This window comes from Chrysemys picta, chromosome 11 (genome assembly GCF_011386835.1).
Source record: "Chrysemys picta bellii isolate R12L10 chromosome 11, ASM1138683v2, whole genome shotgun sequence".
In the NCBI taxonomy this organism is placed as follows: Eukaryota; Metazoa; Chordata; order Testudines; family Emydidae; genus Chrysemys; species Chrysemys picta.
The window spans coordinates 48,765,489-48,791,866 of NC_088801.1; the positions used below are offsets into that span (position 1 = coordinate 48,765,489).

The 26,378-nt window shown below is 44.0% G+C and overlaps 1 protein-coding gene across 1 annotated transcript in view; it reads left to right on the top strand.

Annotated features, from left to right (window-relative positions):
* The first annotated feature begins 3,029 nt into the window (after positions 1 to 3,029).
* The window catches only part of ITGAV (integrin subunit alpha V), an 81,935-nt gene continuing 58,586 nt past the window's right edge, over positions 3,030 to 26,378 (top strand). Inside the window, exons 1-2 of the mRNA XM_008172776.4 lie at positions 3,030 to 3,462; positions 15,556 to 15,683. Coding sequence (XP_008170998.2) covers positions 3,305 to 3,462; positions 15,556 to 15,683 — 286 coding nt within the window. The 5' untranslated portion in view covers positions 3,030 to 3,304. The remainder of the gene's footprint in view (positions 3,463 to 15,555; positions 15,684 to 26,378) is intronic.

Genomic DNA, 26,378 nt, shown 5'->3' on the forward strand with positions numbered 1-26,378 from the left:
CGCACGGTAGTGTAGACAAGCCCTTAGTGATGGAGAATTCATCACATCCCTTGGCAGGTTGTTCCAATGGTTACTTACTCTCACTGTTAAAAATATGTGCATTATTTCTAGCTCCAGCTTCCAGGCATTGGAACTTATGTCTTTGCTAGACTAAAGAGCTGGCTACTAATAGAAATCTTCTCCCCATCTTCAGATGTATTTCATACACTTATTTCCTTGCTGATTCCCTCTTTTTAAGAGGGATTTCCAGAACTCTGCATCTGACCTTAAATCAGAAATGTATCTATTAAGATATCTTAATATCTACCTACCTGGCATCTTTAATATATTGTGTGCAGCCTTTATTATTTGCTGTCATTGGTTTTTCTTTTACTTGGCTTAGTCACAAGGTCCATCTAGTTCAGTATCTGTGTGCATCACCCACACCTTCCCTCCCCCCCCACATCTCTGCCAGTGGTATGTACCAGATGCTTTAAAGGAAAGTGCCTGAAACTCTGACAATTCTGGAACAACATGTTCATAGAGGAAGTTTCTTCTGAACCCTGATTCAGATACTGTTTATTCAAACCTGTCTACATTTGGAATTGATCCTGACCAATGGGAAATCTTGGCAAGTGACTGTAACAAGTGGCACCATCATCTCCATCTGGGTATCAAAGTCCATGACAGGAGCTGGCTCCTACAGTTTGAGGAGAAAAGAGCCCGTAGGAAGCAAGCAGCTCCCAACCAAGATACATACATTTGCAATAACTGCCAAAGATCAGGCAAATCTCAGATGGGCCTATTCAGTCACATGAGACTTTGCAAACCATCTACATCACAGGCTGCAATTCCCACCATCTCTTGCAGATGAAAGGATGCCAACTTGTTAACTAATGTAACTGTATTCCTATTTGGAGTCTGCAAAACTGTTGGCCTTGTGACAGTGAGTTCCACAGGTTAATTATACATTGATTTTTGTAATCAGTTTTCAATTTTGTTGCCTTGCTGTTTAATTCAATGTCTCCTTTGTTCAGCATCATGAGAAAAGCCAGACTTGACACTCATATTACCGTGTCTATACCAGTCATTATCTTATGTACCTTTATCATTCCCCCACTTATTTTCCTCCTCTCTGAACTAAACAGCCCCAGCCTTTTCTATCTCCCCTCCATTTGAAGGTCTCTCTCTGCCTCTAGGTATCTCTCTACCACGTTCATCTGTCTCTGAACTTCTTTTATTGCCAGTATTTTCTTTTTCAGCAAGTGACTAGCACCGAAGACAGTATTGCAGGTGAAGGTGTATAACTGATTGCTATAATAGCATCACATTTTCAGTGCTTTATCCCATTTTGTATGCAACCAACATTTTATTTAGGAGTTTTGAACATTACTCTACATGGAGCAGAGGTTTTCATTGAGTGTCCATAACGGAATCCAGGCCTTTTTTCCCTAGGGATTAAAGTTAATTTTGAACCAATCACAGTGTACGGATAGTTCCAAATTATGTCTTCCAATGTTTATTACTTTGCTTGAATTTCATCTGCCATCATGTTGCCCATTCTCCTAGGTGTTCTGAAGTTCCCCAGAATCTTCTCTTGTCTGGACTAATCTAAATTTTGTGCAGCCTCCAAACTGTGGGCCTCACTACTTAAACCCTTTCCTGAGATCACTGACAACTAATAGATTCTAAGGCCAGAAGGGACCAATCACCTAATCTCACTTCTCGCGTAACACAGACCATACAACTTCCCCCCAAATAATATCGAACAACCACGATCCCACTATAAAACTCTAGGGCACTCTACTATTAACCTTTTGCCATGCTGAAAACTGACCATTGATTCTCAGTCTGCTTTTGTCCCTGTAGCGAGATTGTAATACATGAAAGCACTTTCCCTCTCCTCCCCTGACTACTTTCTTTCCTTAATAGCCTCTTGCGAGGGAATTCATCACAGGCTTTTTGAAAGTCCAAACATGTAATGTCAACCAGTTCTCCCTTATCTGTAGACTCAGATGTTTCTAAATAATGTCAAGGCATTTGACCTCATTAAAGATTAAGTGTATGACAAATTAAACTTTAAAATTAAAAAATCTGAGTTCTTAATCTGTGCCAAATATATTTTCTTTCCACCCTGAAATCACTCAAAAATAGCCTTATAACTTTAGCAAACTTTCCAAAACATTCCACCTTTTGGGTTAGAATAAATGTGTTAGAAAAAACCCTTAATGATGATGATTTTGCATTTGTCCACAGAAACACAAGATGAAATCCTGGCCTCAGTGAAGTTAACCGGCGTTTTACCACTGACTTCAACAGAGCCATGATTTCACCCTGGGAGAATGAAGACACAGTCCCTGTTCCAAGAATCTTCTAAGGTACACTCTTTTGTTTTGTAAAAAAAGATCTCTTCTTCCCTCAGTTCTGATTTCAGGGATTTTGTGCTGTCATCATTTCCCTGACTCTCCAGTTGCAATTGACTAAGTAGGGGTGCCACCTGCCCACGTTTGGCCGGAATCCTCCCTTTTTCCGAGGCAGGTGTCCTGGGAAATCTGCCAGGGTGCTCAGCACACTCTGCCGCTGTCTAGATTTCTGGGCTCAGGAGCATCCTCGATGTCCCGGTTTTTTACAGCTTAGAGTGGCAACCTTAAGCCTAAGTGTCCCAAGGCGGACAAACACTCCATCGCCGGGGGGCGGGAAGGGGCACTGACCGGCCCCTGCTGCTGCTGCCCCCGAGTTCCCCGGCCCCTGCTGCTAAGGGGCTCCCCGGGCCGCGCAGAACCCGGCACTCGGGGGCTGCCTGGGGCTGGTGCCGCTAGGTGCTGCTCGGACCTCTTGCCGCCCCGGGGCCTGGCACTCACGTGGTGGGGCGCCCCGGCGCAAGAGCAGCCCAGCAGGTGCCCCTTCGGGTTCCCGTCCCTGGCCGGCGGGGGGAGGCGTGGAGGGAAGCGAGTACCCCCCCATGGCCGGCGCCGACCCTGTCCGCCCCCCCCGCCAGACGCTCCTCCCCCTGCCCTAGCGCCACACGATGCAGCTTCCCCCGCCCCGGCGTGGGGCGGTGCATCAGCCGCTGGGGAGAGGCGGAGGCCGCGGCGGTTTCTCGCCAACCCCAGTCGCAGGGAAGAGCCGCTCCGGGAACGCAACCAAAAAGGAAGCGACCCGCCCGGCCAGGAAGCCCTGCGCCGCCCAGCGCCCCCTCCCTGCGCCTCGCCCCGGGCAGCTGGTCCCTGCCGGCAGCGGGCACCGCCAGGCTCCGCTTCGGGCTGCTGGGGCCGGCGGGCGCTCGGGCATCCGCTGGGCACTGCCAGGCGACTGGACACCGGCCATGGCTCGCCTCTGCCTGCTACTGCTGCTGCTCCTGGGCCGCTGGCTGGCGCTCGGCGGCGCCTTCAATCTGGACGTGGACGGCCCGGCTGTTTACTCCGGCTCGGAGGGGAGTTACTTCGGCTTCGCTGTGGATTTCTTCGCCCCAGACTCCTCCTCGTACGTATCTGTCAGCCCGGGGGGCCGGGGGCCGGGGTCCGCACGCTGCTGGTGGGTGGGGTGTTGTAACCTGGGTCCCCTTTGGCGTCTCCAGGGCCGTGTGAGTCCCCAGCGGGGCTGTGGCCCCTGGTGGCAGGGTGATAGCAAGTGTGAAGAATCAGGACGGGGGTAGGGAGTTAATAGGCGCCTATACAAGACAAAGCCCCGACTATCGGGAATGTGACTATCAAATCAGGACATCTGGTCACCCTTGGTGGAGTCTTGAAGGGCCGGGAGAATTGTGAAATGAACAAAGCCTCCCATCTCGTCCTCTTCCCCTGTCCCCCGAAGCGGGCGAACATCCTGTTCTACTCTAGCTCGGGTCTCTAGACACTTGATTTCTTTTCTGGCACCCTCTCTCCCGCCCCTTGCGCTGTGGTTTTGAGATTGACCAGATGCATCCTATGCATCCCAAGCGTACAATGTTGAGGGTCGCTTTCTATGAAAGAGTGAGGGCGTTGTGTGAGTGGCTTTTGGCTGTGGAAGCCACACGACTGGGTGGCTGTAAGAAACTCTGCTTTTGAAACTCTGGTCCATTATCACCTTTGGCAAATTGTGTCAAAGAACTTTGTCAGCCAGGAAAGTAATTCAGAAGTTCACACAATAATAATAAAGACCAAGCTAAAAGGAGGCTACCTACGCATTTAAATGGCTACTGTAGCTTATTTTTTATTTGGGAGAAAATCAACCAAGTTCTCTGTATTAAGCCTTTAAGAAGAAAACTAATGGCAGGCATTAGTGTGGGCCTGTTTGCTTTGAGGGGGATGGCTAAATGGCTAATATTAAGGATTTAAATATATAGACCCCCTGAAACAATAGGTTTAAATCTCCCTTCATTCTTCCAGGGTATACTGATCTAAAGCCCACTTGAAATCATTGGAAGTCATTTTGTTTCCTTAGGCCCAAACTGAATCTTGTGCAGTTCAATCAATAGACCTGGCTTTTGAATGAGACCTTAAAAATTGTACTGCCTGGGCACTAAGGGCCATTTTTAAAACCAGATCCTTTTATGTGTGTCTGCATATGCGTACACAGTTCCCATGATTGTGTGCACAAACTGGATATACAAAATTCTACTCCCTGCAAACATAGGATAGGTCACTTTTGTTTTAAAACTGGTGTGCAAAATATTTAGTTCTTCTTACTCATCATCATAGTTAAGGGCAGGGGCATAGACTTTGTGCTTGGACTGGAAAATTTCTTAACAGTATTGCAAGACAGTCATAATCATCATAAATATTATGTATGCAAATTTAGGCATGGGTTTGTATTTGCATTGTTGCATACAAAACACTGAGTATCCTGTTTTAAAAATCTGCCCAAGTAGCTCCCCTGGCAGTTAACAGAAATATAGGATTTTTTTCTGGTGACTTTATCAACGGAATCAGAATATCTGTTTCCCACTCCAATGTTATGTATGAAACTGTTTGACTCCATTGCTATAGCCCTTTGCAAACATGGCGGTATTTCAATGGTATATCTCTGAATTTTGTGAAGTATCTGAGGGTTCTAAAGGATCAAAAGTGCTCTAGAGATTGCTATTGATCATGTGTACTTCTTGAAGGTGTGAGATTTGAAAAAGTTGCAGTCTGATTTTAATTGGCACCTTAAAATAAAGATTCAGAATGTTCGTGATTCACAAAAGTGTTCCATAGTTCTTCTATCAACTCTTAGATGAATTATAATACTACAATTTATCTTTCTTAGGTGGGATACACTTTATAGTTCTCCCTTTTTGTGCCTTCCCCACCCCTCCAAAAATCAACTTTAGAGGTACAAGATTTACATATATCTGACCTATGGGGTGATTTTTCTACTCATCTCTTGATTTTAGCAGCTAGAATTTGTTTATAAACTTATATAAATATTGAGTAACACTTTTTGTAAAGTATCAGTCTTGTTTGCATTCTTTGTTGCTCCCGTTAAGTAGAAGTCACCCTGTAACTTGTAAATGTTGCAACACTTTTTTGTGCTGTCTTCATTCTGCAAGTTTTATACTATTATCTTTAGTTGTATATCTTGAGTAAGAATAGTAAATATGTAAACAAATTAGAGGTTCCTATTGTTTTCTGGAACAAAAGGTCTGATCCAACTCCCATTTAAGTCAATTATGGGGGATTTTCCCGTTGATTTTAATGGGAGTCAGAGTGATCTCTTAATGCCTTATTGTAAAAGGTCCTGGTTTACTATAGTGTTTGTTTGCTTTTACCCTTAGAGTATTGGCATTTTCCAGATGACCAGCCAAATGAGAGAGACATGACTATTCTGTATGGGAATTCTTTTCCTTGGTGGTTTTTATAATGTTATGCAGTCAAAATATGTCTCTTGTGTGCTTACCCTACAAAATTAAGCTTCAATACTGCAGATTTACCATCTATTTAACTTTAAGCATGTCCCATTCAATGAAATTATTCACTATTAATGCCCTTAAAGTTAAGAACATGTATAACTCTGCAGGATCAAGGTTTTATGTGCTACCCTACATTTTATACAATGGACCTGTTCAGGTGTTTGCAGAATCATTAGCTGAATTGCATATTTCATAAATGTATATATTTGCTGTGAAAGAGACACACATTCTGAAATATCAACTTCATGATAGTTACACCAGATTGCATAAATACAAAGCAGTGATCATAATTAAGGCTATATTTTAGTGTCAAGTATTTTTAGTAAAAGTCACGGATAGGTCATGTGCAGTAAACAAAAATTCACAGCCTGTGACCTGTCCATGACTTTTACTAAAAATACCAATGAATAAAATTTGGCAGGGGGCTGCCTGGGCCCCTGTGGGTGCTGGGGGAAGGCAGCCTGGCTGCTTGGCGGGAAGTGGCCCGGGAACCCCACTGGTGCTGGAGGGTTTGGGGGTGGCCATGGACCCCCACTGGTGCTGGGGGGGCGCAGGTGGTGGCACACAGCCTGGGACCCCCGCTGGTGCTGGTGGGTGACGGTGCACGGTCCAGTACCCCTGCTGGTGCTGGGGACGCACAGGTAATGGCGTGTGTCCCAGGACCCCCGCTGGTGCTGGGGGCGACGGGTTGGCGGGGCCGGCAGGCTCCCTACTGGGCTCCATGCCTCCTCCTCCTAGCAGCAGCAGAATTTGGGTGTGGGAGGGGGCAGAGGGTTAGGGCACGGGATGGGGTGAGGCGGGATCTGGGCAGCGCTTACCTGGGGAGCTTCCCCAGAAGCAGTGACACCCCCTCGCTCAGCTGCTAGGCGGAGGACTGGCCAGGCAGCTGTGCGCGTTACCTCCGCCCAGCGCTCTGGTCCTGGCCAGTGGGAGCTGCAAAGTTTAATGGTCAGAAAATGTAACATCAAGAATGGAATGAAGCACGAGTTATAAACCTTAGTCCCCTCCAAAAAGCTGATTACAAATCTTGAAACTTGTCCCTTGTGTACTAAATTTTCCTGTGTCACACACTGAATAATTAGCCTTCTCTTTATCCCCACTGCTTGTGGTTAAATAGCAAAGCTTTCATTGACTTCAGTGGTTCAGGATCAGATCCATGATTCTTCCTTTGTGATATGCAGAAGCTTGACAATGTATGTAAAAACACAGTTTGCCCATTTGGTCCAACCACTGTGTGAGAGAGAAAATAGGCAGTGAACAACAAACTGCATGATATCTTCAGTGGACCATTGTGCAGAAATCCAAGAAAACTGTTTTTCATTATGATTAGGAAAAGGCATTTAGTGAAATCAATGTTGGATCATGTTACAGTAAAAGCTTTATCTGGCATGTTGGGGGAATGGGGAGTGCTGGTAAGTCAAAAATTCCAGTTAACTAAGAAGGAGGGAGTTTAGGTACAGGAGGGGGCTGGGGGTTGGGATACGGGGGTGGGGCGTGGGCTCTGGAAGAGAGTTTGGGTGCAGGAGGGGGCACGAGAGGGGGTGCGGGGTGCCAGATCCCCGCACACTCATCTCGGGCGGCTCCCCGCAAGTGGCAACGTGTCCCTGGCTGCTCCTAGGTGGAGGCACATCTAGGCGGCTCTGCGTGCGGTCTCTGCCCATGGGAGTGCAGAGACAGCACTTGCGGCGGGGTGGGGAGCAGCACACGGAGCCCCTGTGGCTGTCCCTCCACCTAGGAGTAGCAGGGACATGTCACCACTTCTGGGGAGCCACACTGAGCCAGGTAGGGAGCCTGCCGGCCCCGCGCCAACCAGACTATAAACCGGACTTTCAGTGACGATCAGAAATGCTGGTTTGTAGAGCTTTCCACTTGGTAAAGTGCCGGATAACACAGCTTTTACTGTATATGATTTCTGCCAAACTTGTAACATGGATCATTGACCCCTGAGCCTTTTTTGTTGCTGCTATGTAGAATGTTTTTTTGTTTTGTCACCTACTCTTCACTTGACATAGCTTCTTTAAGCTCTGCTTTATAAATGTATTAAGGCTTTAATGTGTTAATTTTTGCAGCAAGTTAAAAATAATGTGCATCTTTTGTTACTCAATAAAACTTTATTGTTTGGAAAATAATTCATCTTCATTAATTCTGAACAGATGCTGCAGAGTGCCTGGCGGCAATGAGAGCACCCACTTAGTTTTTATTGTAAACTGTGACACGGCTCATACGATCGTTGTGACCTTGTGTTTGTCAATCATAAATGTACAGCAGCACCACAAAATTAGTAGGTGCATTGCCTGTTTTGTGATCCTACATGTGCATCAAACATCGCACAATTCCTAACTGATCCCCAAACTGCAGAGCCACGTAGAACGCAGAACACCACCGTGTCTTACCGGGGCTCGCTGTAAAAGTGCTCTTCCAGAGCTTCCCTGTTATAGCTCCTATATCTCCGTGCTAACCTCTTCTGATAGCCCCTGTGTCTGGCTGTTCAAACTCAGCAGACAGCTGCTGTAGCTCTGCCCTAAATCCTGGGAGCAACTCTTCCCCCTTTGCTTCAGAGATACTATGCTGGTAGTCGAATCTGTCAAGGTGGTCAGTCAGTGGATGGCTTTGTAAGGCAGGGGAAGGCTGGGTCCCCCAGGATCACTATTGGCATTGCAACATTGCCGATAGCAATCTGCCTGTTGGGAAAGAAAGTCCTTGCTTGTAGCTTTCAGAACAGCCCTCTGTTCTTAAAGATGTGAGTGTCATGCACCTTCCCACATTGATGTCAGTGAAGCATCTCCAGTGATCTACCAGTTCTTGCATAAAAGTAGCCCTTTTTGTTGATGTACTCTGTGGAAAGGCAGTCTGGTGCCAGAGTAGGGATATGTGTGCCCTCTATTGCTCCCGCAGTTTGGGAACCCCATTGCTACAAATCCATCTATTGGACCCTGCATGCTGCCAAGAGTCAGAGCCCTGTGTACTGGGAAATGATTAATGGCCCTGCACACTTGTATGACGGCTCCCCACAGTGGATTTTCCCACTCCAAAATGATTTCTCATTGACCAGTAGCAATCCGGCATTGCAAGTTTCCACAGCGTGAATGCCACTTGACTTTCCACTGTCGGTGCAGGTCTCATTCTGGTGTCCCTGCACTGGAGAACTTGGGGAAGTTCAGCACACAGATCCAGGAATATGGCCTTGCCCATCCAAAAGTTCTGCAGCCACTGCTCATCATCCCAATCCTACATAACAATGCCATCCCACCAGTCAGTATTTGTTTCTCAGGCTTAGAACTGGCATTCCACCATTTGCAGCTGCTCTGTGCACACGACCAACAATCTTGAATTGGTTCTTGCTATGTCCCACTGCAATCTTTTCTCCAGAGAGTCATCATGTTCTCCGTGGCTCTTCTTGAGGCTCTGCAAATACCAGAGAATCATGTGTCCTGTGATGGTAATGCTCATGACAATAATTCAGAGCTGAGCATGCTCCATGCTTCTGTCAGCGATGACGGACAGTGACAAGTCCCATGCAGGTTCATGGGATTTTCAAAATAGGAACGAAAATTATGAAATAGAGATGACATTAAGGGTTGGAGACAGTTGCATGATGGAATCTTGACCCTGGAGTCATGACTCATTTTGACTCCACCATGCATTGCCAAAACTTTCCAAAAGACAGTGCACTGATGGACAGTAGTGAGTTGCACACTGGAATACCTACCCGTGGTGCACCGCACGTTGCATTGAAACAAACACTCCTTTGTCTTGACTACATCAAGTACCTTTTTGTTTCATTTCTGACTGCCACCACCAGTGGTACCATCCCTGCATGAAAACCAGCAATGTTAAAAACAGAATCTCATTGACTTCACTGGGCTTTGGATCAGGCTTTAAGTTTTTGGGATCCACTTGTAATATGACTAGCTGGTCAGGAATCATTCTGACTGATTTTAATACAGTGGGCCAGATCCTCAGCTAGTATAAATTACGTAGCTCCCTTGACTATACTGATTTATCCCAGCTGAAAATCTGGTGTACCCTTGCTTCACTTTGGTAAGTGCACTAAGAATTGCTTAAGTGAAAGTTTAGAAAGCAGGAGTTGAAATGTAGAGAAGATGAAGAAACCTGGGTGTTTCTACACTGGGGATATTTTCTAACCAGTGTTGAAGTTGGTTCAGCTAACTAATGTGCCAGCCTTACACTATGGTTATCTGAATCAGTTTCAGGGCTGACTCAGTTTCAGGGCTGACTCTGTTTAAACAAGCCATGCTATCTAAAGCTGTCTAAAACCAGGTCTCTGCTATGGCTCTAACTGGTTTTAAAACCTATCTGAAAATATCCTATAACATAGTATGTTCTTATGAGTTTTTATAGGGGAGATACACTGGGAGTGCTGTCCTTTCTCTTCCTTTTGCTAGAAGCATTCTTTTCTTCTTTAACACGTTTGTTTTGGTTCTACCTAAGGGCCAACCAACAAAGGGTCCCATTGTGCTAGGCTCTGTACAAACACAGTGCAATAGACAGTCTCTGTCCTGAAGAGCTTACAATCTAAATAAACCAGACAGACACCGGGTGAGAGAGAGGGTAGAACACATAAGCAGAGCAAACAATGTGATGACAGCAAAGAGCATGTTGGTTCCACAATTTTTTTTTTTTTTGCTTTAGTTAGGAGGGGATGAGGTAAATGGAAAGGGAAGAGAAGAGGGATGAAGGGTACAGAGCAGGGACCTGCAAGGGTCCCAGAGCTTGGGCTCCAGTCTAAGCCCAAATATCTACACAGTGATTTTTAGCCCTTCAGTCTGAGCCCCACAAGCCCAAGTCAGCTGACCTAGGCTAGCCGTGGCTATACCACAGGTCTTTTATCCATGGGTAGACATACCCTGTGAGAGCAGGGGAGAGTTGGAGAAAACAGCCAATCAGCATAGGGTAGAAAAAGGCCACTCGGAACTGTTGAAGGTTGTCTGAATATGGAGCTCACATGAGCAGACAAGGAGGGAGGTGACGTTTCCTGGGTCCTAGGGTCCTCATTGTGTTTGGGTGGTCTCCCCTGCACAGTTCTGTGTCCAGGGGGTGTGGAAGCAGGGGTTGTCCCAGTTTGCCCCATTTTGCCTCCTCCCACCAGTGCAGCAGGCCCTGCTTTGGCTGCTTCTGCCCCTACTGGCTGGAGTCTCTGGCTTTGACAAATAAATACAAATTTGATATAAATGATAGGAAGGCAGAGCTGCTCAATGCCTACTTTCCTTCAGTCTTCTCACAAAAATAATATGTGACCAGATGACTAGTGAACTTACCATAGACAGTAAAGGGGAAGGGATGCAGATCAGGATAAATGAAGAACACATCAGATATGTTCTGTCTAATTTGAATGAATTCAAGTCACCAGGGCCTGATGATATTCAGCCTCGGGTGCTGAAGGCATTAGGTGAAGAAATCTCAGCGTCATTGGCAATAATATTTGCAAACTCATAGATGACAGGAGAGATTCTGGAAGACTGGAGAAGGGCTAACGTAATGCCCATCTTTAAAAAGGAGAAGCCAGGGAAGTATAGACCAGTCAGCATGACCTTGATACCTGGTAAGGTACTAAAGCAATGTATAAAACATACAATTTGGGAATACCTGGAGGATGAAGGGGTAATCACTAGCAGCCAGCATGGGTTTACTAAGAACAGATCATGCCAGACCAGCTTGATTTCCTTCCTTGACACCAGAGGACAGCTTTACATCCAGTGAGCTCAATTTTGAAGTCAAAACAGGAGTACCTCAGGGGTGTGTCATGTCTGAAATCCTCTTCAACATTGTCATCGACTGGGTAATGCGGCGTACAACAGAAGACATGCCAAGAGGCATTAAATGGACACTCTTCTCATCCCTTGAAGACCTGGACTTCACATATGATGTCACTCTACTATCACATACCTAACATCATATTCAAGAGAAAACAACTCGGCTCAATGCATTCAGCCAGCAAATTGGACTGAAAATCAGCTGCAATAAGACAGATATCATGACCTTTAATATTGCCTCACCATCACCAACACGGATAGAGGATTATGTCCTCACTAATGTAGAAACATTCACAACAGCACCATCAGCCAGGATGGTGTAACAAGCCAGGACCTCAGGAACAAAATCAATAAAGCCAGAAACACCTTCAGGATCTTAAATACAGTCTGGAAATCATCAAAATACAACACCAAAACCAAACTCAAGATTTATCAGAGCGGCGTACTTTCAGCACTACTTTATAGTGCAGAATGCTGGGGAATGAGAAAGTATGACGTGTCCAAACTATCTTCATTCCATACAACTGCCTCAGAAAAATCCTCCGTATCTTTTGGCCCAGAACAATCTCAAACCAAGATCTATTGACACAGTGCAGCCAAGAGGATCTGAACACCATCACTGCCAGGAGGCGTTGGAGATGGATTGGTCATGTGCTTCGGATGGAAACTGATTCCATCACCAGAATAGCAATAAGATGGACACCTGAAGGCAAGTGAAAATGAGGCTGTTTGAAAACAACGTGGCAAAGAACTGTGGAAGCCGAACTGAAAAACCTGGGGCACAGCTGGGGAACCATTGAAAGACTTGCCAGAAACACACAGGAGTGGAGGAGCTTCGTCACTGCCCTAAACGCCAGAGGTGTAATAGGAACATGATGATGATGACACTTAGGGAAGAAAAAACAAATGCACAAATACAGAATGGGAGTTAACTGTCCGTGCAGTAGCACTGCTGAAAAGGATCTGGAAGTTGTGGTGGATCACAACCTCAATATGAGTCAGCAATGCGATACAGTTGCAAAAAAAAGCAAATGCAATTTTAGGTTGCATTAACAGAGACATAGAATGCAAGTCATTCAACTTAGCGCTGGTTAGGTCTCAGCTGGAGTATTGTGTCCAATTTTGGTCACCAGTATTTGGAAAGGATGTAGAGAAACTGGAAAGGATCCAGAGATGAGCGACCAAGATGATCAAAGGGATGGAATGCAAGCCATATGAGCAAAGGCTGAAGGAACTGTGTATGTTTAGTTTTGAAACGAGGCGATTAAGGGGGGGACGTAATAGTGGTCTTCAAACATTTGAAAGGCTGCAATTAAAAAAATGGAGAAAAGTTGTTCTCTCTGGCCACAGAGGGCAGGACAAGAGACAATGGTTTCAGACTACAGCATAGCAGATTTAGATTAAATCTTGGGGGGGGGGGGGACTTCCTAACTGTAAGGACAGTAGGACAATGGAACAGACTGCCTAGGGAGGGTCATGGAAGCTCCTTCACTGGAGGTTTTCAAAAGGAGGCTAGATAGCCATCTGTCTTGTAGGATTTGTGGTGTCTAAACCATCCATCTTGGCAGGGGTTAGACTAGATGTCCCTTGAGGTCTTTTCTAACCCTATGGTTCTGTGATTCTATGACAAACTGTTTTATTAAGCATTCCTCTTTGCATTGGTAGTAACACTTTTACCTATTGTCTGCATTTTAAAATGTATTCAAGGAAAATGGCTATCCGTGGCTTTAAAGGGAGGAACAGTGTCCTAATATTCAGTATAAAATGGAAATAATACAACAGGCTGCTTATCAATTGCCGCCTCTTATTTTCTAGCCACACTGTTTTTCAGATTCAGACCCTAAAGAAAGTGCTGATTAGTCAAGCGTGGTTCATGGAATTGTCAGAGTTTCTGAAAGATGTAGTAATCTTGAGTTGAATTGGTTTCTCTTTCTCACTCCCAATCTGAATATACAGAAGTAGATTTTTGCAATCTGCAAGTTCTCACAGCCCTATGTCACAGCAGCCAATGGGCAGAATGCAAATCTAAATACACATGAAGATTTTAAAAATTAGAATGGGTGTGAGAGAAAAAAGGGTTAGTTTTTGATGGGTTTCAATAAAGACTCAGTCATATGCCAAACATGCAAATGTGTGGTTGACATCAGCTGGGGTTCTTGGAGGGACTAATTTAAAAAAAAAGCTATTACTAGGCTGACTTACCAGTTAGAATATTTTTAAAATGAAAAATCCCAGATTTTTATCAAGGTTGGCCTTTGACTACACTGGTCTACAATTTTTGAGAAGTCGTCTCTTCAGAGATAAAATGTGCTATTTATTATGTATTTTGATGTGCTGAATTCAAATATGACAATTAAAACAACTGATTGGCTACTATTTCTAAGATATTTAAGTTTTTACATTTTATGTCCTTGTATATTGTGTAGATAGTAGAGTTTTAATCATAAATTGTAAACCTAGGTCTTTTCATGTGTTTATGGTTGCTTTACATGATAATATTTCACCTGTCCTGTTTATGTAACACTTTAAAAATCAGCAAAAGGGTTATATAAATAAAATGTATTATGAAACAAAAGGCCAAAAACTATTATGTACATAGTTTAGTCCTATTCAGTGTCTACTCGGCGCTTCTTGGCTTGTCTCTTGTATTCCCAACTGGAGGCACCATGCAGAAGTAACAATTGCTGGTATGATCTGTTGGCTCTCTCCAAATCATTGGCACTGCAAAAGGCATAGATTTCCTTTTCCTGTTCAACCACTGGCGAAGATTTGTTGCACAAGTGTTGCAGCATATGTGTGGGGCCCACCTCTTGTCCTGATCTCCAATTTTGCAGCCAAAATAAAGGTGATAGGCTTTCTTAACCATAGTGGTTATACTGTGCTTTTGTGATGCAAAAGTCACTTCACCACAAACATAGCAGAAGTTATCTGCACTGTTCACACAAGTACGAGGCATCTCTGCTCACTTTGGCTAAACAGAAATGTGTCCCTTTGCAAAATCAAACACTGACAAATAAGAGAGCACGACACTGTATGATTTCTAGAGCTGGTATAGGGCAATTTGTTCAGCAGAGTGATGTAAGCTTCGTTATGATTGCATCATCCATGACTTCTAGGAATAACATGATGCCATTCATATCATGTATGACGCAATACCAGCTTCAGATTGCATCATTCATTGGTTTGCCTAAAAAGCAAGTACTGTCCAAACCCAGTCATAGATTTATTCATAGATCCAGTCAAAGATGTATTTTAGTCATTTCTGGCTTAAATTGAGATCCCTTCCCTTTATAACTCACTTATCCTCCGCCATTCCCAAGTCAAGGGTCGTATATACTGACCCAATAGCATATCTTGAAAACTAGAGCCAATCAACAATTTTTTAAGCATCATTTTCGTTCTAGTGACACAAATTAGTAAAGTCTGACTACATTTATTTCAGAAGCATTTTGGCTGTAGAGCAGTGCTATCTGCCTTGACTTGCTTTTAGGTATGAAATGAACTAGAAGTGATGCCAGACTATTTTTTGTTTTGTTTTTTAACCAGGGTACACTACATCCTTTTCTGTCACATACACACGCACAAGATTGAATAATGCAAGAGGGAAGGAAAGGCTGTCCAGCTAAATGTCTGTTTGAAATCTGAATCGGTCAGGAAATGTTTTAAACATGAATCTCTATTTACACTTTCTCAGCTGTCTGGTTTTTAGTCAGAATTTTGTTTTAACCTGCATTAACACAGGATCCAAAACAACCCCCCTAATCCGAACATCCCTGAATCTTGAAGTAGTTTGGATCCAAATTCTAAGTGTGTGTCTTGTAACCATGGTTACATAACCATTTAAAGCACTATATAAGAGCTAAGCATTATTATTATTAATTAGTGACTGTGCTCTTGAACCTTCTATTTGTGTTTTCTTTTTTACTTCAGGATATTTCTTCTGGTGGGCGCTCCAAAAGCGAACACTACACAACCTGACATTGTAGAAGGAGGCCAGGTGCTCAAGTGTAACTGGAATTCCAACAAAAACTGCCAGCCTGTTATATTTGATTCCACAGGTAAAGTGTGATATACTTGCTGTAAGTAGATGGAGCTTGTAATGTTTCCCATGCCCTAAGCCAGGGGGCTTTCACAACAAAGTGAACACAAGTGTCACACTGACACTTTTTCCTAAGATACTTATTTATTTGTTTTTCCTAAAGTTCATTATGGACATGAACACATCCAAATCATTGTAATTTATTTATGTAGGTTTTTATTTGCGGACTCAATAATAAAAATAATGTTGTGAAAAGTATGTTCTTTAATATCACTTTTCACAGCACACTTAGTAGCTAGCTGGAAAGCTGGGATAAGTGATACTAGAAGTAGGGTGTGATACTTCTAGTATCACTTATCCCAGCTTTCCAGCTAGCTACTAAGTGTGCTGTGAAAAGTGATATTAAAGAACATACAAATATTACTTTTCACAACAAGTATTATTTATCACAGCTTCCCAGGTGAAAAATGATACTTGCATGTTTGTTCATCACTTTTCTCAGCAAGCACCAAGACAAATTAAGTCCTGGAGGGGGAGGCAGCGGGGGCCAGGGGCAATGGAGGGATGGTTGTGGGGCTGGGAAAGGCAGTGGAGGGCCAGTGTGATTGGGGGGTTGGGGTCTGCATGGCCAGAGCCAGGGGTCAGTGCCTGCTGCTGCATGGTCAGAGCTGGGAGCTGTGCAGCTGAAGCCAGAGGCTGGAACCTGCTGCCGTGTGGCCAGGACCAGGGGTCAACACTCGGGGTTGGCTCCCGCCATATGGCAGTGGGAGCCTGGGACTGGAGCCAGGGGCCAGCGGCCAGAGCCAGGGGCTGGAGGGCACCCGAAGCCCTGCAGCCAGGCTCCTGAAGTCCTGCTGCCGGAACCTGCTGCCCAACCATCCCAGGGCTGAAGCCCATCCCCTCCCCAAGGTTGGTCAAGAACTTACCGCTTCTGCAGTGTTGTGGCCCACCTGTCTCCAGAGGCGGTTCAGGGCAGTGCATCCAGGAGCAACAGGGAGAGAAAGGGAGAGGCCAATACTTGCCCAGGAGGCTGTCATGGCCACACGAAAGGCCCCTGGTGGCCGCATTAGAGAAATTCTGCGCCTAAGCAATGGCTGACAGTATGGGACTGTTCAGATTCAGATGAGGGGTTGTGATCCAAGTTAGTTTAAATGCAAGTTCTCTTGGTTTGACTCACTAGTCAGGGCTTACTCTTCTTTCTCATTGAGAATTTCAGTGTGTTTGGTGTGTGCTGGAAGCTTCTGTGAATTAAGTTTTTTTTTTTTGTGTAACCTGACTACAGCCCTGGTTATTCATTCATACTTTCTCTTTTGTATTCTGAAATATATCTAAGACATTACATGGTAAATACGGCCCTGACTTACATGTGTGCACCTCCCACTCAGGTTATTCAAAAACATCAAACTGAAACCTGTGGGTGTAAACTGAAACAAAAGCAAAGGTTTTCATGAACAGAAATCTGTGGGGTTTTTACAACTCTAGTCATTTCACAATACTTACCTCACATCTTTGTCAGGATTTCTCAATAGGTATGCAATGAGAAATTAACCCATGTCAGCACTGTACTAAAATGGAAAACAATATTGGTGATGTATTATACTGTGCAATGTTATCATTCCATTCAGTCTTTACGCTCTGTTACACTTAGTGATTTCCACCAGCTGTAGTAGGCTATGTGATAATCCACTGCACGTGTTCCTACACTTGAGCCCATGGGTATTGAATCCTGTTTCCCACAGCTTGTTTTAGGCCAGCATGTGGAAAAAACATTACATGTCATGAGCGGGCTTAGCAAGACCTATATTAATGTGGCCTGAGGAAGCACTGGTGATTTAGAGCATTACAGGTCACCATCCATCTGTGTGTCTGTCAGTACTTTCTATGTACATGTATGCACACGTGAGTTTTGTCTAGATAGGTTGTCGTACTTATTCAGAATTTGTAAATTATACTACAGTACAATAAAGATGCTATTTTTCTATTGCATTAATTTGTCATGGTATCTCACCAAAGTCTCTGAAATCTGCACATGATACTGGAAATTGTTCTGTTTATTAGTTTCTAAATAGTTGAAAGCTGTACTCGGCATAGTGTGTATAAAACTCCTATCAAGATTTGGCTCTTTCTTCATTGAGAACAAACCATGGTTTTAAAGTTGTTTTGGCTGTAAAATTTCAGTCCACAGCTACCAGTTTGTCAGATTGCTTAGGACATAAAAGCTGTGTACAATTATTATTTTCAAGTTACTAGGGTTTTTTTCCCCCCTTCTGAACAGGGTAGGGTAAGAGTCATGAAATTGGGGGGGTTGGATTTGACTGGAAAGTTGTGTTGGCAGTAGCTTTAGATATCATAATGGTCTATTGCATATTTGTTCTTCAAAATATTCCTTAACATATATCTAGAAATAAGACTGACTTTTTATTTCACAATGCCCTAAAGCATGCTAAGTACTTTACAGCACAAATACAACAAAGGTGAAATCCTGACACCATCAAAGTCAATGGCAAAGCTCCCATTGACATCAGTGGAGCCAGGATTTCACCCCAGGTCCTTGCCTCAAAGAAACCTTTTCTCGTTTCCCTCATGTCCAAAGTTAGGTGGTAAGACTGTAGAGGTTGTGGGAGGGCAAAACTTAAATATGATCATGTGGTTGCCTAGTTTAGTCCTGAAAGATTAATTTAAAACCTATTTTAAGCAAATAAATCTTACAAATGTACTCCTGATATCGAAAATATTCTCTGACTCTCCAATAAGGGATGGACTAGTACTCAAAGCCATATTCAGACAACAAGACTTAAGAGCAGAACACCCAGGAATCTGAATGTTTAACACACCTGACACTTCTGATATGACATGAGCTTTAGAAACTCAGATTCTCAGGTGTCCTGTGTTTTATATTCACTCTAAATCATTGATTATAACACTTTTGCAAACCACCCTGTCGAGTTCTGAACAATCCTTTTGATAGGGTAAGATTGGTTTTAGTATAGTTGAGGCTTGTCAGTCAAGTCAATGCCCGCTGTACAAATGTCTTCGTTGACCAGAATACTGCTTATGTACATCTCCTCCTTGCAGTAATCTCTTTTGAAAATTTGGTATTCTGGATTTAGTCAGTAGTATAAATGGCCTTGAATAACCAAATTCAGACATATAGCAGTTCATGGTGAACATTCTTTTTGTTAGGGGATCTCTTTTTTCCACTTTAAATATCATCGTTAGTAGATGCATTATAAATACCAAGAAATATAGGGGATATTCTGGTCATTAAACTTCTTTTTGACATTAAGCACTGTAGATAAATGTTATTGACATGTATTGCAATACAATTTTATAGCATTTTTACAACTAAACTGATAAGTATGCCACTATTACAGAAATCAGTGTAGGCTCGAATAAATGATGGAGTAAAATTTCCTATATAAGAAGAAAGTTTTGAGAATTCTACTGATGAAAAGTGCTATATAAGAGAGAGAGATTACTAGCTAGTCAAGGAAAGCAGGATGCCAGCCCCGTTTGTGCAGGCTGTATTTTTAAAAGTTCAGTTAAACATAGTTCTTTCAAATCTTGTAGTTCATTTTCATCCACTGGATGTTAGTTAGCATCTGGTCAACAGAATAAGGAGAAATATGTTCGTAGTCTAAATCAGGATGCTCAGACACCTCTATACATTTAAAATAGCTCTCTTTAAAGGACACTACGCAGTTAGGGCCCCACGTTTAAATTTACTTTTTTTTCAAAACCTGTTATAAAAATATTTTTTTATTGCAAACTTTTCTTTTATTTAAACATTCCCTTGCAGTACAGTAGCTATATTTGCATTGGGTTAGTGTGCAAGATCAAAAAAGTGAAACTGATCGTAAACTGCCAGCAGAGGTAAAGCTGTATTTAAATTGGAGCTGTAAGCAGAAAGATATGCTTTAGCCAGACACAAGTTATTGGGCTCAATGCAAGGGTAAATGGATGAAATTTGATGGCCTCTGATACAGGATACAGATGGTCCTTTCTGGCCTTAAGTGATATGAACCTGTGAATTGTGGGAGTACGGTTTCAATGTCCAAGCTGAATGTAATTCAAAAACATAAACTGTAAATGCTCTAAAGTATATTAGATAGTAAAATAATTTCAATATGAATAATCATAGGCCCTGATCCTGCAATCCATTCCACGCAGGACCTCTGTGCAGATTCTCAATGACTTCAGTTGGAACCTGTGTTATGCCGCTCAAATTGCAGGATTGGGGTTTAAGCTGGTCTAAGTAAAACAGATAAGAATTTTGTTTTAAATGTGGTTTCAAATGTTGATAGTGGAACAAAATCTGCTCTTGTCTACACCAGTGTAAGAGAGCAGAATTTGTCTGTATTTCTGTGTCTTTGATAAGCTTTTTTTCTGGGATTATCCTGAAGTACTGTCTTGGACACTGCTAGCAATCTTTAAGAGTTCTGTAATTAATAGATCTTTCTACGCTAGCTGAAGATTTCTGCTAGATACAGAACCCCCACTTTGATGTAGAAAAGCCTCAGGGGCAAGTGGCAAAGGGAGATGTGCCTCTTCTGTGGTGATCACAATTAATGAATCAGTTTAGGCTCTGAATATTTACAATAGGCTTTCCCATATGCCAGGCAAAGTAGGTAGAGGAAAAGGCCTCACTACTATAATGCATGTCTCTACTTATCAAGGTATGTACTACTAGGCAAACAAGCAGTGTTTTATTTGTATTTTTGCCTTAGGTAATGGGCACATTAGGTTCCTGGAACTTAAAGATAAGAATTTCATAGTTGAGAATCATGATGGCTCAGGAGAATTTTTATTCAGATACATTTTCAGTTGTTAAAATTTCATTTGGATGTTTATGGAAATGCTGTATTTGTCACATTGTGTCTGGGAGATTAAAAGTATGTTTATACTCCAAAAAAACAGGGCAGTCAATGCATTGTAACAATGCAATCTCTTTTAATGTGTGCAATGCTGTAGCTGGTTCCCTGCCATTATCAGGCCAGTATTTCAGATTGCCAAAGCAGAATCATATTTTCTTTTTTTTAAAAGCACATGGCAGGAACAAGGATGGCATTTTGATCTCTTTAGAGCAGAAATCTATTCAGATACTTTGTAAAGTACATGTGAAGTTTGGTTGCTAATGGAGGTAAGTCTGTTACACAACCTTTTGTGAGAAAGTTAAACTAAGCATCTTGCCCATAATGTTTGTTTTTGTGTTGGAGGTTCTCATTCTCTTTCATCCTGTGTCCCTTTATTCAGTCACTTGCAAACAGATATTCCTCAGAACTCTCTGTTCCTATATTTCTCTTCCTATGACCTTTTAAGCAGCCTTCCAAAGCAGGGCCTATAAGAATCCTCAAAATAGTTATGAGGAGGCCCTAGAGTCTAACAGAAGAACCAGGGGGCTCTCAATGAATTTAATAGGCAGCAGCTTTAAAACGAACATAAGGAAGTACTTCTTCACACAGTTAGGGTTGCCAACTTTCTAATTGCACAAAACCAAGCACCCTATCCCCGCCCCGTCCCCGAGGCCTTGCCCCCCGCTCATTACATTCCCCCTCCCTTGGTGGCTCGCTATCCCCCACCCTCACTCACTTTCACTGGTCTGGAGCAGGGATTTGGGGTGCAGGAGGGAGTGAGGACTCTGGCTGAGGGTGCAGGCTCTGGGATGGGGCCAGGGATGAATGGGTTTGGGGTGCAGGAGGGGGCTCCAGGCTGGGGGGTGGGGCAAAGGGGTTCAGAGTGCGGGAAGGGGTTCTGGGATGGGGCAGGGGTTTGGGGTGCAGGAGGGGGTGAGGGCTCTGTCTGGGGGTGTGGGCTCCGGGGTGGGGCTGGGGATGAGGGGTTCAGGCTGTGGGAGGGGGCTGCAGGTTGAGGCAGGAGGTTGGGGTACAGGGGATTAGGGCTCCATTGGGGGATGCAGACCTTGGGGTGGGGAGAGGGCTTGGGGTGCAGGAGGGGGCTTCAGGTTGGGGAGTGGGGTAGAGGGGTTCAGGGTGGGGGTTCTGGGCTGGGGCAAGGGATTGGGATGCAGGGGGGGTGAGGACTCCATCTGGGGGTGTAGGCTCTGAGGTGGGGCTGGAGATGAGGGAGTCCAGGTTGGGGGGGGGACTCTCAGGGTTGGGGTGCGGGCTTACCTCTGGCGGCTCCTGGTCAGCGGTGCAGCAGCGGGGAAGCCAGGCTTCCTGCCTGTCCTGACTCTGTGGTGCGCCCCGGGAGTGGCCAGCAGGTCCAGCTCCTAGGTGGATGTGCGGCAGGTGGCTCTGCGCCCAGCTCTCCCCCGCAGGCACTGCCCCTGCAGCTCCCAATGGCGGGGAACTGCGGCCAATGGGAGTGCAGAGCCGGTGCTCGGGGCGGGGGCAGCACGTGGCGCCCTATAGTCCCCCTGCCTAGGAGCCAGACCTGCTGGCCACTTCCGGGGTGCAGCGCAGAGACAGGACAGATAGGGACTAGTCTGCCTTAGCTTCACAGCACCACCAAGCAGACTTTTAACGGCCTGACCGGAGCCGCCAAGGTCCCTTTTCGACCGGGCATTTCGGTCGAAAACCGGACACCTGGTCACCCTACACACTATCAATCTGTGGAATTTGTTGCCAGGGGATGCTGTGAAGACCAAAAGTAGAACTGGGTTCAAAAAAGGAATTAGGTAAGTTCATGGAGGATAGGTCCATCAATGGCTATTAGCCAGGATGGCCAGGAATGCAACCCTGTTGTCTGAGAACCAGACGCTGGGACTGGATGACAAGGGACGGATCACTCTATAGTTGTCCTGTTCTGTGCATTCCCTTTGAAGCATCTGGCATTGGCAACTGTTGGAAGACAGAATACTGGGCTAGATGAACCATTGGTCTGACCCAGTATGACCGTTCTTATGTTCCTAAGGAAAATCAATTGTAATTTACTGAGTGAATCTTCAATAGAAATAAAAATAATAAATAAATAAATGGAGATATCCCATCTCCTAGAACTGGGAGGGACCTTGAAAGGTCATCGAGTCCAGCCCCCTTCCTTCACTAGCAGGACCAAGTACTGATTTTCCCCCAGATCCCTAAGTGGCCCCCTCAAGGAATGAACTCACAACCCTGGGTTTAAGAGGCCAATACTCAAACCACTGAGCTATCCCTCCCCATATGCAGGGAACTGGAAAAGGCTTGTAATTCATCCACAGCATGTGATGGGGGCTAGGGAGGGAATGACCTGAGTCTCACATCATGTACATATTTCTCCTTGTGTATTTTGAGTGGTTAACTGAGTGGAACCTCTACAGCTTTGCAGGGTCATCCATCACTACTTTATTTCTCATATGTTGCACAAATTCTAATTCCTGAGTGTTGTTTGGAAATGGCAATGTAAAACAGATTACTCTCAAGAGTATTTGGCTGTTTTGTTAATGGAAAACTTAGCATTCTCTCTGTGCATGGACTAACATTTAATTAAGTGGGCTTCTTCAAAATTCTTCATTTAATTTTTCATATCCAGTGAGAATTCCATTTTATGAAGGTAATATGAAACTTAACTAATTGCTTTCCTGCCTGTGGTATATAACACAGGCAGATTTCAGTCTTAAATGGTTCTGGGATCAAAGACAGGAATTCTCTTTCTCTCTCTCTCTTTTAAACTCCCGAGGGCTGGTGTCAGTAGAAGCCTTGCCTACACTAGGGTTTTTAGCCACTGATGTAGCTAGACAAGTTTGAAACTCTTTTGTGTAGGAACTGCTTCCTGGTGGTTGTACTAGGGTTGTACAGAGCTGGTCCCAGAGGAAAGCACATACTATACCCTCCTCAGGGTTGACACAGTGGACATGCTTCCCCATGAGCTGAAGATATCTAGATGCTATTGTGCCACCTGGGGCTTTTTTAAAAAATTGCCACTCAAACTGCTTTGAGAGACTGAAAGGCACTTGTTCTAAAGTAATCACTGATCCTCCTAAAAGCCACTCCATGCCTGAGAATATCTATATATTGGTGTAAATCAGTGGGGTAGTTATCTCTTCTTTATTTCCTGCAGAATAAGTACTGCAGTTTCTTTGTACTTACAAGCAAGAAGAGCAAGGTCAAAATGAAAATATGGTCCAGGTTACCTTCATCAATAGTTTCCAGAATTCCGCATTGGTGGTTCCCTCTGAAAAGGCTTTGCTGCTGGGAATTGGTGGTAAGCGCTCAGTAACCCTAGCCTGGGAATGGCCTACTTTTGAAACAGAAGAAAATCAGCAATCTACTCCCCGCCCCAAGGCAAGCCCACCGCAACCCCAACTACAAGACAACTCCGCAGCACACCCCCCGTCAACAGCCACTTACAGTATCTAGAGAGAGAACACATATAGATAAGATTGATAACATCGCATGTCTCCTCACTCTCATGTGACTCAAACCATCTCTTGCACACGTGTGGTGCACTTGTGTGTTGGTGGGCAGACAGCTGCTGTATTTTCAACAATTTTGATATGTTGTTGCTTAAACCAGGGAAGGGCAAACTACAGCCCGCGGGCTGGATCTGGCCTGTCAGGGCTTTCAGTCTGGCCCGTGGGATTGTCTTGCGCGGCACAGAAAACTGTACAGCGTAAGTTCATGAAATTCGCTCCCTCCCTCAATGTGGAGGAAGATGTGCACAGCTTTTTGACCCCAGTTATGAATTTTACAAACTGGTTTAGAGAAACAACAACAAGTTTATTAACTATGAAGGATAGATTTTAAGTGGATTATAAGGGATAGCAAACAGATCAAAGTAGATTACCTTAGTAAATAAGCAAACCCTGCAAACTGAGCTTAACACACTAGATGGGTAGGATATAAATTAGCAAATTCTCACCCTGAGTGATAAACAGGCTGGCAGATTCTTAAGGCACAAGTTGCCATGGCTTTCCCAGTGGCAGGTTTTCATACACAGGCTAAAGATCCCTCTAGCTTGGGACTTCCCACAGTTCAGCTCTTGTCCCACAGGTGTTTCCAGGTGTGTTGTTGCAGGGAGAGTGAGGACCCCCCATGATGTCATTGCCCCCCTTTTTCGTGTCTTCCCACTTTCTGGAAAGCTCTTTTGCTGTGACCTGGGTTAAACACTTCCCATTGTGTAGTGCTATCCTGGAGAGGTTTTTATTGTACACAGTTCCTGAGGTAATCCTTGTGCTTGGGTGCATTTCCTCAGTAGGCCATTAGCATTGTTTGGCCTTTTTACTGTTGTATCTGAAAGGCTGATTATGGATGCTTTCAGTCTCACAACATGTTTCAGTAACACATATGTAGCCAAACTTCATAATTTCACATATGACGCTAACACATACAATCCAACAAGATATTAATGTCTAGCAGATAAAGACTTTCTGAATGATACCTCACAAAACTTACTTTGTACAAAACATAACTTAATTACATGCCAGTGGTGTCACGACATCACCAGACAAATGCTTCAAAATTAGTTTCCTTTTAAAAAATACATTGGACGTTCAGTGCAAAAAATACTTGTTTTAGGGTAAATGCAAAATATCTTGTGTTAACTCATTGTTAAGGTTTCAAAATTGAAGTGTCAGGCAGTGCACATTGTTTTTGTAACTTTAACTTGACTGTGTTGCAGATCTACTGATGAGTGTACAGTATAAGTGCTAAGTAATTTTTCCATTCCTGTTTATCTTATTCACTGAGTAGCTTAATACATCACTGTCATGAAGTGTATTAACACTGGAAATTTTAATTTTTTGAGTTTCCTGACTTCTTCTTAGTTTAAAATAATGTAAACATAACATAGCACTAGCAGGTTCTTTGAACTGAATTACTTCTTAAAACTCTCTGGAGTTTTCTTTCTGTGTTCAAATACAATTTCAGCATTTGTTAAGAAGCTCCAAGTGGGTGTTAAGTGATTCTTCAATACAAATGCTGTGGTGAAATCTACTCCCAGAACAATATACACTGTATAATTGCAAAGAGATCATGTAGTAGTAATTTCTCTTCCTTTAAAGATACAGAGAGTTACTGGTTTCCCAACCAAATTGCTATAAACAAAACTTGTAGAGCATGTTGGGAAAACCTTGTCTACCTTCACCCTCATGACCTATCTGTGAAAACATAATTTGTGTTTTAAACTCTGGCTTTAAAAATTAGATTTTTGGGATTCAGATGGAAAAACTATGATCCTTATAATAAATAGTTTCTTTTCTCATTTCTCTCCTTTCTTTCCCTTCCCCACCAAATTTTGTGTAGAGGACCTCTACTGTACAGGGCGGATGCTCTAGCACATACTCTGGGTTTTGCATCTGATTTCCTGCCCTTGCTGCGTGGCAGCCAGATCTGGTCATTTGTTCATAGTGAAAATCTGCGCAGGCGTTGAACTGTAGCTAAATTTTACTACACCACCCTCTCTCTTTTCCTTCTGAAACCAAATTATATAAAACTTGCTAAAAGGTATGATTCACCCTATGGGCTGCACATAGGGTTGCCAACTTTCTACTCGCACAAAACCGAACACCGTTGCCTTGCCCTGCCCCTGCCCCGTCTTGCTCTAAGACTCCGTCCCTTCTCCAAGGCCCTGTCCATTCCATCCCCCTTCCCTTTGTTGCTCACTCTCCCCACCTTCACTCACTTGCTCATTTTCACTGGGCTGGCTCGGGGGTTAGGGTGCAGAAGGGGGATGGGGATGAGGGATTTGAGGTGCAAGAGGGGGCTTTGGAGTGTGGGAGGGGGTTAGGGTGTGTGGGGGTGTGAGGGCTCCGGCTGGGGGTGCAGACTCTGGA